The sequence below is a fragment of the Eublepharis macularius genome, chromosome 12, assembly GCF_028583425.1.
Source record: "Eublepharis macularius isolate TG4126 chromosome 12, MPM_Emac_v1.0, whole genome shotgun sequence".
In the NCBI taxonomy this organism is placed as follows: Eukaryota; Metazoa; Chordata; class Lepidosauria; order Squamata; family Eublepharidae; genus Eublepharis; species Eublepharis macularius.
In genome coordinates this window covers 16,223,390-16,236,071 of record NC_072801.1, presented here as the reverse complement: position 1 = coordinate 16,236,071, position 12,682 = coordinate 16,223,390, and the positions used below count along the sequence as shown (strand labels likewise).

Sequence of the window (12,682 nt, the reverse complement as noted above, 5' to 3'; positions counted from 1 at the left end):
GAAGGGGAAAATCAAAGACACTTGATGGTGGGCAGGGGGAATAGGGGATTAGGAGAAATACTTGAGCGTCCAAAGTTACTACTAGCATACCTAAAGGTCACAAATAGATAATCTGTAGCACATAGGGTCAGCAGGAGATGACACATCTCACTTACTAAGCATTTGCACTCCATATCCATTTACAATTGTTATGAAAACCCTGCCTCTCACCAGTGGTACATATCCTACTAGACTAGATGGCCTACCAAGGATCTTTCCACCTAACCCTATACCGCCACTAATATAATTTCCCGTCTTTTCCAAGGTAAGAATTCCAAAAAAAACCCTCCTAAGCTAACAGAACGAGAATTTCCATGCATAGTGACATTTAAGAGTCACAAAGACCACTTTGTAGTTCACATCTTGAGTTTAAAAAAACCAGCAATGAGCAGAGGACCACCAAAGCAATACCAGTGCATAAGAACACTCCCCGCCCCAATCCACTTCTAGACCAGAGGTTTTCCTAGATGATTCCCAATTTTGTTCCATTTACACAACTAGTCACCACTCTTAAAATAAAATCTTTCCAAATCCTTAAGCAAAACCATTTGGCCTAGTACTCCCCCCAAAACTTTTTTATGGTACACTTCACGCCAGGCAAACTCCACCAAGAGAAGAAATAAGAGTAAAAGTAAATAAACAACCAAACACGCAAACAAAGTACATTTAACCTCTAGGTAAGCTCAAGATTTCCAAACATCACATTAAAAAAAATATTTGGAGAATGTGATGAAGAGCTCATGATGCCTTAGGAAGCCTACCCCAAACTATTTCCATGTGGAGACTAGAGATGTCAACGAAATACAGAAAAATTCTCAGGGGGGACACCTACCTTCTTACCCCAGGACCTTTTCCCAACCTTTTCCAATAGAAAATTTGGAACATTTTAGGAGCAGTGGAAAAAAACTACTATGAAATATTTTCTTTAGCAATGAGTGGAATCCTTTTTAAATTAAGGTTTCCCCCAAACTATGAATATTTGTACACAAGGCAATCTACAGAATTAGAGAATGATCATCTTTGTATATACAGGGGTTTTACAGTCTTTTACAACAAAAGAGCCAAACTACATCAAAATTCAGAGCAAGAGATCAACAACCAGTCTATAAAAGGCCGTTTGGATAACGGAAGCTATACATATTAACATCACTGATAACTGATGTTTAATAATCCATATAAAGTTTCCACAGTCATCCAAACAAAGGATGCATGCTAAGGTAGCAGAAAGTGCAGCAGTTCACAGCTGTCTCTCTTTAGCCCTGGGTACACTCACAATTTTGCTTGTAGAAAACTATGGTCTTCATACTTCTTTTCATTGTAAATATTACAATGCAATATACAAACTAAGCTACAGACAATGTATTTCATGTTGTTAAAGAAGTAGAATAAATTGAGGCGTGATAAGAAATCAAGCATGTATCTTACCCACCACGACTTTAAAATTTCCATACATCTGTAGCAGGGACAATTCACACAGTGTTACTAACATATTAAAGACATGCCCCACATGCTTTGACCAATGTGGAAACGTTCCACACCAGTGATGGCCAGAACTGTGCGGTGCCAGGGAGGAAGGGTCTCCATGCTGTTAGGTCCAACTGTGCAGGGAACATTTTTAAAATATTACATAGCTGCTTTGTGGAGCACAGCCTCATTATAGGGAGGGGAATAACATAGAAAGGGGTTCTTCAGACACCCCCAAAAGGCTGGCATAGTGTGCTGGCAATGAGAGGACTTGCCCACTGCCAATTTTGCCTGGTGTTCAACGTGTTTATGCAAATGTTAGTGGCTTGCAATAAATATACAAATAAGATACCACTCTCCACCTATGGATATGTCAGTGGATTTGCAAGACACTCCAATTTGTGAGCAATTTCACAGATGCTCCATCTCAAGAACTACAAAATGAAAGTATTACATTTGATATCTGGAATTCGGAAACCCTCCTCCTTAACATATAGCATCATCATTAAAGATTACGGCTGCAATCCTGCACACTGCCATTTCTGTCAATGGATTGAACAAAAGCCCCAGTTTCTAGGACTGCAGCTTCGTTATGTGCCATAGGAGCATACAACTTGGATTATTTTCTCCACGGGATTCTTTGCATAGATGTTTTTTGTTGACTTCAGTGCACACTTTCAGGGTGCTCAGGGTCTGCAGGCTAGGCAACGTCAAGGATTTGTTCGCCCAGGTGTCGAGCACATCCACAGAGCAGACCAGAGAAAATTTCAAGCTGGTTATGGGCTATGTAGCCAACATGGATGTTGTGCTAGTATAGTTATACAAAATACTCCACTAAAACACCAAACCAGGAACAGAAGAGACTTGTCCAAGTTGGGCTATTGGCAAGTTTCGCCATAAGAAAAGTACTCGACTAGCTTACATATCACCTATTTAAAAAATCCAGGAGTAACAACCACTCTCTCGCAGCCAAGGACTGCAAAGGGCCATGTCGTCCAAAGCGGGCCCTGACCACTGCAACAATCTGCAACTTTCTACAGACTTTTTACTTCAAGCTTAGAAACCAGGACATTCAAGCTAAGAAGAGCTCAGTTGCTTTATTCACCTTTCCATCTTAGAACAGATCCATTGCAGTTATTGACTTTTAACAAGCCACCAAGTTAAAATGTTTAAAGGGTCAAGAGACTATCTACTCCCCCAACTAGCATAAAGAAACCAATGAAGAAGAATGGAAACAAAAATGCTTAAATAAAAGTCATCAATGGAAGGAAGCCTAAAGGGGGTTGGGATCCAATGCAACCCCAGCAGAAAAAGATGGCGGAAGCTGATTCCCACCATCACCATCAAAGCCTCGAAAAGGCAGTGCTGGGGTAGACAGAAAGCCAAGAATATGTATAGCTGCACTGAGAAAAAAATGGGATGATCACCCCTCCTGCTGTTGAGGGCAGAGGCTCTGTTGAATGCAGCTACGCACATTGCCTGGATTTTCATCTATGTGGGTTTCCCAGCCCTTAGCATGACATTTTGAAGGTTCACACGTGGATGCTGTGGGAAGGCCTTCCACTGGCGTCACACAGGGTCCAATCCATCATCTCCTGCTTACATCTCAGCAGCACCCCTTATTTAACTCCACTGTAGTCTAACTAAAAACAAACAAACTAACAAGCGGAACTTTTTAGAATTTGGGGGTTTCAGAGCTTACAACAGAGCATCAAACTCATCAGATGTTCTAAATATAAAGCCAATTTATAAGCTGACAAAAGCAGATCATGGGGAAGGCTGTTCATTATACAGCTCCAGTGGTATTCGGCTGGAACAAGTTAAAAATAAGTAGCAGGTTTAACAAGTGTGTGGATAATTTCTCTCCTGACACCTTTCTCAAACATTCCCAGAAGAGATTTCTAGGGATTTTTGAGAGGAGTGCTCCCCGAAGAGTAACGCAAAGCAATCTTCCCAAACATTTATCCTGGCAACTGGGCACAAAAGTGGCATCTAATCCCACCGTAAACACGGGGGCAAGACGAGGGTTCTAAAGCCCTGTTTGCTTATAGGCCATGTACTTCTGCCTTGTCAACAATGCATATGATACAATGAGCTTCCCCATAAACTGCAGAGCAGGCGAGACTTTGAGTTTTGCAGTACTGTACAAGATGATAGCTAAGAAACAGAGACAGATCCTGTCTTACAATCTGTTTGTAATGTGATTTCCCTTCATCGGATTCTTTATCTATCTGGAACTCACGCCAGAATGCTTCAAATAAAACTGGAAGCTTCAACACATTTTTAATCTCTCCCAGCTACAGTGGGAAGTGTGGCAAAGTCAGGTATACGTTACAAAAGTGGAAGCTGTAGCATATGATGAAGCGTGACAACATCCAGTTGACTAGATCTAGTTTCTGGGAATCTGAAAGCTAAACAAATTGGAAAAACCCCACCCTAATCCAAAAAGGGAAATCCATTTGTGAATGCAGGTTTCCTTGCAAGGAGTTAAACACTTCTAGATGCATATCCGTATCACCACACTCATCCTGGCCCCATGCAAATGTCTAAGGGAGTCTTCTTATGAAGATAAAGACATACATCCCCAAGTAGGAGCCACTGTCTCTTGTGTGCAACCAGGGGTGGCTCAGTCTCCAACATCTTCAAAGAATGCAACTCCATTGGATAGTTAGCAGCCTATCAAAAGGGAAAGGCCATCTGCTAAAACTGAACAATAGAATTTAATCAAAGATTCAGAGGACAGTAAGGCACATTAAAACACTATCATTTTGTTGATTCTGACATGGTTGTACCACACACCTAACACAGGAATTAGTAATGTGTATCTGTCAGAGAATCTAGTCTGGATTTCATACTGCATTTTGGATCTATTCGGAATCCAAACTCTTTCCATTGGGAATCCAGACTCTCACAAACTAAAAAGTATGCATATATCAATGCATACTAATATGAGAATGCTTCCCATACCCACTTGCAAGATGGGGATAATAAAGCCGGCCCCCCAGTCTTGCTGTACTCATTACTGGCAGCCCAATCCCATTTATTTCAATCAACAGAACTGCATAGGACTGTTAAGCATGACTAGGGCTGGAATAGGTCCAATGATTTCAAGGGGAGAATAGATGGGTACCTAATAGTGGAAAAGTAAAAGTACGGTAAATTTAAAAACAGCTGAGCCTGGGTGAATCTTTTCCCTTTTACCAGATGCACAAGTCAGGATGCATCTTTTTCAGCGACTTAAGTACCTCTCACTGAAGAGCAAAGCAATCTGCCAACCTGCACCATCAACAACCTGACCTGCCGCACAATTCAGAGTAAACCAGATCAGAACCGATCACGTGATGAGAAAACACAGAGCCGTAAATCCCACAGACTTTGAAAAGCTGGTACCCTCTGGGTGGATTCCCATCACCATCACCTTCAGTCAAAACTCCCAGAGCATTTTTAGTATATAAATATTTTATCATTCTTATTTGTTAGCAATCTTCCAAGGCAATGGAAGATTTGCTTAAATGGGATGCCCATTATGAAAGGTGCTGCAAAACAGTATTATTAATTATTATATTATAGGACAATAATACCATTAATCCTTTCCTTAGCATCTTTACTCTATCACCTAATATGCTAGGATCAGGGAGGGAAGCAACAGGGGTGAGAGTCAATTCATATTTTGAAAGTTTTCACCAAATCCATTCTCCCAATAGAGAAGTTTTAAAAAACAAACTGAAATGTCACAATCCACTGAACATCTCAAAGCAGCTACACAGTGAAGGCCTAGTAAAAGTACTTCCAAGCAGCTGAGCTGGGCTTAGAAACTGATAAACAAAGGCCACACATCAACAGCATAAAAATGTCCTCAACTATCCACAGAGCCACTCTGGCAATCACACAGAGCCCAAGGTAGCGTGGTTAAGAGTACTGACAGAGCATGGATTTGAGACATGCTCCAGCTGCCCAGCTTTTGTTATTGTGCCAGCATCACAAACCACATGATAAGGGCAGGAAGGCAACCCCCTCCCCCATTTTGTTTAATAACAACCTATCGATCTACCGAAACTGCCATCACGTCAGCTCCTTTAGGTGCAATGACAACTCTGGCTCAATTCTAATAAAAAGCAACTCAAACAAAAGATTCTGACTGAGGCGGAAAGAGGACTGGCAGGAGGCGCAGAAGGAAGCTTTTAAATCATAAAAGACAGGCGCCCAACACTGTTTTGTGTGCTGGGCACACATCAGAAGACTTCTTTGGGAGGACTCAAGAACCTGAAGATCAGGAGAAATCTCCACAAAAGAATTTTTTAAAAAATCCCCCCACAAAAAGGCCACCAGCGTTTGCTGGCAACAAATGCAGAAAACGTTCCCCCTTTTAGCCCAGTGTGTCGGTGTGTATTTCGGGGTGGGGGTGATCAATATTGTATACCTTTCCCCTTGGCAGGCGCGGTGCTGGCACTGCCAGCTGCACAGGATGCCTGAGAATCCTTCCTCAACCTCTTGCTCTGAGGCCTGACGCTGGACCGGAGGAAATGATGCTGGTCGTGGCCGTGGGCCGGCTGGAGGGAAGCTGGCGCTGGGGGCAGAGCTGGGGGGTCGCCGGCCTTGGCAGGGGGGGCCCCCTCGTCCTTCTTTGTGCTGCTGCCGGGAGCTCCTTCGCCTGCCCCTTCTTCTGTCAGGGACTCCTCTTCACCCGCCGCTCGCTTGCCCAGCTTCTTCAGCCCTTCCTCGGCGCTGCCGTCGCCCAGCTTCACTGTCATCCTGTGGGGGGGAAAGAGGCACAGATGAGCCACGGGGGGGGCACCACGCCAGGCCCAGAGGGGCCCCCCAGGGCAGGCGAGGCGGGGGGGGGGCGAGAGGCTTCGGAGCAGGGGGAGAAGTTTAGGCAGCAGAAAATTCCTCTCAACATGGCCGCCGTTGTTTGTGACTAAATCCCCTTTCGCTCGCTTGTCCCGACCCAACAACCTGTGCCGGGGGCGGGGAGGGGGCCGAGGGCCCGGGAACCCCTCCGAAAGAGCCCCCCGGGGCTCGCCCGCCCCGCCAGGCCACCCCCGGCCGCCTCGGGGGCGCCTCCGGGCGCGGGGAAGGGGGAGAAGGAGCGGAAAACTCGAGGCGTTTTGGGAAAGCGCACGGCGAGCAGAGGAGGAGAGCAGGCAGCCGGAGACACACGCCCGCCCCAGCCCAGCCGGGGGCCCCCAAGTGACTCCCCCAGCCCAGCCTACCCATTGCGCGCTTCTTCTGGGCCGGGGGGGCTCTTCTTTCGCCTCACCATGGAGCCGAGCGGATCCGACCGACGGAGGGGGCGAAATTCATATTCCTAGATGCAGCCGCCGCTGCCTCTCCTCCTCCTCCTCGCTCGCTCGCTCTCTCTCTCCGAGTGTGAGTGTGTGTGTGTGTGTGTGTGTGTCTTCCCTCTCTCTGGGGCTGGGACTGGCCAAGGCTACAAAGATTTTCAAACCCCCCCCAAACCTACCAAATTGCTACACACCTTTTCTGATTCACTTTCTTTTCCCCCCCTGGAAAGAGAGGCAGAGCAGCCAGGGCGAAAAGAGAAAGGAACACCCAAACTCCCTTTGGGGGGCAACAAGCAAAATAACAACCCCAAAGCTTACCACCCGCCCCCTTGCTCTTTGATCAACTTTTCTTTCTTACTTTTTTGCATATTTTTTTTTGCAAAAAGTGTGCTCTATGGTGCATATGGCATCAACTTTTTAAATATTTGTACCAGCAAATTCTGGCTTCTGCTTTGGTCAGGTTTTCACACTTGTTCAATGCAAACACTAGCAACAACAAGGTATTTCAGGGAGCCAAACCAGCAGCCACCCAAACTTGAGATTCCTGGCTCTTTGGTCCCCTGCCTGCAACATTTTTAGTGGCCCACCAAAACATCCCGAGATTCAAAACACCTTTCTAACACCCACCCTTTGGCTGCAAGACCCTTCAAATAGGCAAGGCCAAACCTCTGGCCATGGCCAAGCAGAAAGCTCCACTGATGGAACTGGGGTTAAAAGATCTTTATACCTGTAGTATTTTTTTTAATCATAGCACTAAATTTGAAACGAAGTGCGGGCATCTTCTTTTCTGGCCAGGAAAACACACTCTCAATTGCAAAAACAAACACCCAAACAAAAGGCAGTTGAGACAGTGTCTCAAGTCCCTCATAGGATTAATCTTTTTACATAGTGGGACATACAAATAGGTGAACAGGCATATGGGTTTTGCTGCACTGGATCCAGTGTAATTACCTTTTCACAACAAAATTCAACCACTGCCAACAACAAAACTTTAAAGAGTAATCCAGAGCAAAAATTAATCTCAAGCTAAAAATTCAGCACATGCCTTAAAGAAAACATCAGTATGGTTTAGGACACAGGTGACCACACAAATATTTCATAACAATTCTGATACCAGGGGAGTAAAATTGCTCCCTGGTTTGTTTGTTTTTTTTTTAATTTATTCCTCTACGGCCAGTCCTAAACATGTTCGCTTGAAAGTAAGGCCCAGGGGAATTCATGCGCCGGAAAACGACGGGGGTCCTGCTGTTTGCCATCAAAGCCCTTGGAGCAGTTGGGGGGGGGGGCCCTACGGGATATTTTGTGAGCAGTCTGCGCAAGTGCGTACAACCAGAGAAAGGCGATGAAACAAAACGTGATTTTACAGCCAACCGCTCTACCAAAGCGGATCGCCCACCTCCAGGGCCAAACAAAAAGGCGCCCTTCCTATGACCCGAGATTGTATATTTTTCAATTAGTCTGCAACGCTTCCAGAAAAGCAAAGGTAACTAATGCAGATGTGCCGTAAGAGAGGCAGCCCTGAGACAGGCAGGGGCGGAGGGCTCGCCCTGCAAAGAGGCGGGGGATTTAACGGTCGTTTCCAACAGCCGTGACAGCAGAGCCTCCCCCCGCCTGCTCACCTCCCCCCGGTCCCCCCCCCACCGTTGTGCACCCGCCTCTGTCAGAAACGCTCCACTTTTCGTGATGGTCTCTTCCCCCTTCCCCCCGCCCCGGTCCCGATCTTGTTTCACTGGACCGGCTTTGCTGCGGGTCTCGCTCCCCTCTTCCAGCGCGCCGCTGGGCGCTCCTGCCCTTGCTTCTCTTGCCCCCCGTTTGAAGGAACCGCCTCCCACCCCGAGCTTGCAACCCCATCCAGGCAGGTCCCGCGGATCCTCCTCGGGAGTAAAGCGGATCGGGGAGCCCCCCCCCCCTCGCCTTTCTCCCGCCGCCTCCCCCTTTCCGCGGGCGCCCGTACCTGCTGCATGGGGGCGGGCGCCGCTCTCGCTCCGGGCCGGCAGGGCTCTGCGCTTATCCCCGGCACCCCCCTCGCGGCCCCTCGGAGGGCGGCTGCTTCCTCCCCCCGCGCTTGCGTTCAAGGCGCCGGCCCCGGCCCCTTCCCCCCCCCCCCCCGGCACGCCGGGCACCAATCAGGCGGCTTCCGCTTCCTCGTCGCATCCGCCGCGGTGCACAGGCGAGGGGCGGGAAGGACGGAGCCGGGGCGCGCGAACAGCCGGCTCTGCGGGGCGCGCCGGCCACGCCCCCTCCGTGCCCAGCGCCCCATTGGCCAGCCGCGGGCGGGGAGGGCGGGGACGGAGGTGGCGACGTCGGCAAAGGCGACCAATCAGGGCGCCGCGCACGGCCGATGACACTCGTCCGGAGAGGCGGCCGGGCGGCTGCGGGACGGCGAGAGGCGCCTCTGCCCGGCGGGAAGGAGAGGTGAGCGGCGGCGGCCCAGGCCCGGCGCAGACGGGCGGGAAAGGGGCAGCCGGTGACGGGAAGGGCAGGAGGCCAGCCCGGAGCGCCTTCCGGACCAGCGAGGCTGCCCGGGCGTGGACGCCTTCGGGAATCCGGGCGACTGATTCGGACAGTGGCCGCCGAAGGGAGCTCGGGCTCCCGGCCGCCTTTGCCCTGGAAGTCTTGCGGGTCTTTGGATGCTCCTGGGCACCCACCCGGCTCTGGTTCTACACAAGGGGTTGGTGGAGAGCTGCAGCCCTTCCTTCGCCGTAGCAGACAACCGAGCGGCCCTGCTCCTTTTTGCCTACTGGCCGCACCGTCAGGATCCTGCCCCATTTTCAATCCGTGTGTGTGATGTGCCGCCAAGTCGCTTCTGACATATGGCGACCCTAGGAATGCAAGACCTCCCCAACGTCCTATCATTAATAGCCCTGCTCAGACGTGGCCTCCTTTATTGAGATAATAACTGCGCTCATATACAGCTCTTCTAGGCAGATTAGTGCCTCACCCAGAGCCGTGAACAAGTTAGTGTTATTATTATCCCCACAATGCAGCTGGGGAGCTGGGGCTGAGACGAGTGGCTGCCCCAAGGCCACCTACTGAGCTCATGGCAGTAGTGGGATTCGAACCAGCAGAGTGCTGATTTGCAGCTGAACTACTTAACCACTGTGCTAGGGTAGCTCTATCTCATCCATCTCATTTGGGGTCTTCCTCTTTTCCTATTGCCTTCCACTTTTCTTAGTATTATTGTCTTTTTCCAGTGAGTCTTTTCTTCTCCTAATGTGACCAGTGCATGATAGCCTCAGTCCCATTATTTTAGCTTCTAGGGAGAATTCAGATTTGATTTGATCTAGTACCCACTTATTTGCCTTTTTGATCATTCATGGTATCAGTAAAACTCTCCTCCAGCACCAAATTTCAAATGAATCAATTTTTTCCCTGTCTGTTTTCACCTCTATACATAGTGGGGGAATACCATAGTTTGGATTATCTTGGTCCCCAGAGAGACATCTTTACCTTTAAAGATCTTTTCTAGTTTCCTTACAGCCACTCTTCCAAGTCTCAATCTTCTGATTTCTTCATTGCAGTCTCTTTCAATCCACGTATTGGTTATTTATTTGGACCAATTTCTAGGCTGCCATTCTGGGACACCTCCTCAAGGCAGCTCAAAAATCCCAACATTTCTTAGACACATGAACTGTGTACAGCAACTGTTAGGAGGGCATTTCTATAAAGGTAATAGGGCTATGATCTAAGCTGAATGGCTCGGGCGAGGCTGATCTCAGAAGCTAAACAGGGTTGGCTTCAGTTAGTTCTTGGAGGGGAGACCACCAAGGAAAAGCCAGGGTTGCCACACAGAAGACGGAATGGCAAATCAACCATTTGTCTATTGCTGTAAAAACCCTGCAAGGTCAATGTAAGCCAGCTGTGACATGAAAGGCACTTATTTCATTTATTGATTTGTTATTTGTAGTCTTTTAAAAAGGGAAGGGGCTGTGGATTATACCACTGGGCATAGGATGCATTATCTGTTTGCTTTACGTATTATCCTGCTGTTGCTACATTATTTTCTACTGATATAATACCATTTTTCTGCATTCTGAATCATGTCTAATATCCTATGTTTATTTCAGATTTCTGTAGTCCTAGTCCATCGCTTATTAGATGTCTCCTCCTGTCTATATCATTGACTCACACTGTGTAATCCGCCTTGAGTCTGTGAGAAAGGCAGACTGTAAACAGAGTTAAATAAATAAATGCAACACAATATTTCCATTTTGTGTGTTTATGGTCCACCTTTCTCACTGAAACTCAGTGTGGATTAACCATGTAAATCAACTCAATATGAGGAGAAATCTAAATCAGCAACACTATAGGACTGGGATTATAAAAATTTGAAACAAAGTGTGCGGATGAGCTGTACGCACACCCTGGACTGGCCACAGCTACAACTTCGAGGAGCGTGCTGCCACCTCAGAAGGTAGAGAGGGGTGAGATGCCAGCCTCAAAACTGCGAGAAGGCAGCCCCCAGTCTCTGAGCAACCTGGGAGTGGCCACCGGCGAGCCACAGGTGCCTCCCCTGGTGCCAGGCTCCAAAGGACGAGGCAGGCAGATGGAGGGTGCCCCTGCCCCCACACAACCCCAGAGTCGGGCAGACCAGCCAGACATCAAGGCCATAGAGGTGCCACCTGGCCTGGGGACTGGACTGGCTGCAAGGGGGCTCAGGGGAAAACGGCTACCAGACTGTCTTACCTGGAAAGGTCCTGCCAGCCCTATCCTCCAAGTAGGTAGAAAGGAGGAAGCCTCCCCAGCTGACTCAGGTCAGGAGCGATCACCCAGGGAAGGAAGGGTGGAAATCAGAGCAGGGAGAGACACCTGGTATCCCCCCCAGCTGGACCAAGTCAGGAGCAATCAGCCCACAAGAAGAAGGGCAGAGAGCCGAGCAAGAAGCCCTATATAAGGAATCTCATTTGGGGAGCCAGGGGTGTGTTGTGTAGGAGCGAGGAGGAAGTTAGGAGCGTGAGAGAAAGGATGGAAGGAGGACGAGCTAGAGAAACGAAGGAGAGAAGGAAGAGCGAGCAAGGAGGGTGGAAGCTTTGGAATGCAGGAAGTAAGAGGAGGCCGCAGGGTCTCTGACGGGTTGAGCAGGCCTGTGAGTGGTAGAGAGGGAGCAAGGGCGATGTCTACCTCCCCTCCTTCCACAAAGCCAGGACCTGGGCTGTCCCTGTCCGGGGCCAAGAGCCGCAGTTCAGGCGCACCGGCGTCATGCGCAGCAACGCCCAGGCCGAAGGCTGACACAAAGCAAAAAGTATTAGTCACAGTATGTCAAACAAGTGGTATTGCAGACTTAAAAAATAATGCAGTAAGAGTAGGGGTAGTACATACAACAAACAGCTTATACATACCATATATACAGTGAAATCCTCGGAGCCCTGCTCCCACATAGTCCTAAATGATACTTGAACTTGACTGTTTTACCTGCCTTAGAACGTGGCATTCTCATGTGTTTTTGTTACAAGTGAGTTTTGGCTAGGAAGAAATGGAATGAAATTGAAACAGTATTTTCTAGAATATTGTTCTCATATGTCCTAGTGTTTGTTATGGTCTGTAAAATGCCCACATTGACTTGTTCCAGATCCATTCTAGCTGAGAGCGGGTTAATAGAAGTATCAAACTGCCAGGTTTTCCTTTCTAAAAAAATGCTGCCGTGTGTCTTTAACACTGTTCCAGACTGTTCCAGTGTTTATACTGTCCTAGTTAAAGAGTTTCACCTTGGCTCTAGTGGCTACATCAGGAAACTGAACACACTGTGGACTGTACATAAAAGAAGCACAACTGTTAAAGGACTGTATTGTGCTACATAGATTTCAAAATTCATATGCCTGGGGATTTGTTTGCAGACTATTAACTGTTTGGGACCCTTAAAATGGGTCTTCTTGCCTCAGTCATTATTGTGCTGG

General features: G+C 48.1%; 2 protein-coding genes across 4 annotated transcripts in view; one reads left to right on the top strand and one right to left on the bottom strand.

Moving 5' to 3' along the window:
* The window catches only part of CRAMP1 (cramped chromatin regulator homolog 1), a 45,138-nt gene extending 36,319 nt beyond the window's left edge, over positions 1-8,819 (bottom strand). The window contains exons 1-2 of one of the 2 annotated variants that reach the window (XM_054995276.1): positions 8,743-8,819; positions 5,924-6,255 (exon numbers count right to left, since the gene is read on the bottom strand). In XM_054995276.1, the coding sequence (XP_054851251.1) occupies positions 5,924-6,254 (331 nt within the window). In that variant the 5' untranslated portion in view covers position 6,255; positions 8,743-8,819. Of the gene's footprint in view, positions 1-5,923; positions 6,256-6,716; positions 6,780-8,742 lie in introns of those variants that run through there. The other variant, XM_054995275.1, reaches the window with a different exon arrangement.
* A 323-nt stretch (positions 8,820-9,142) lies between these two features.
* The window catches only part of TELO2 (telomere maintenance 2), a 28,481-nt gene continuing 24,941 nt past the window's right edge, over positions 9,143-12,682 (top strand). For both annotated transcript variants that reach the window (XM_054992447.1, XM_054992446.1), the window contains exon 1: positions 9,143-9,203. The gene's annotated coding sequence lies outside the window, so the exon portion shown is untranslated. The remainder of the gene's footprint in view (positions 9,204-12,682) is intronic.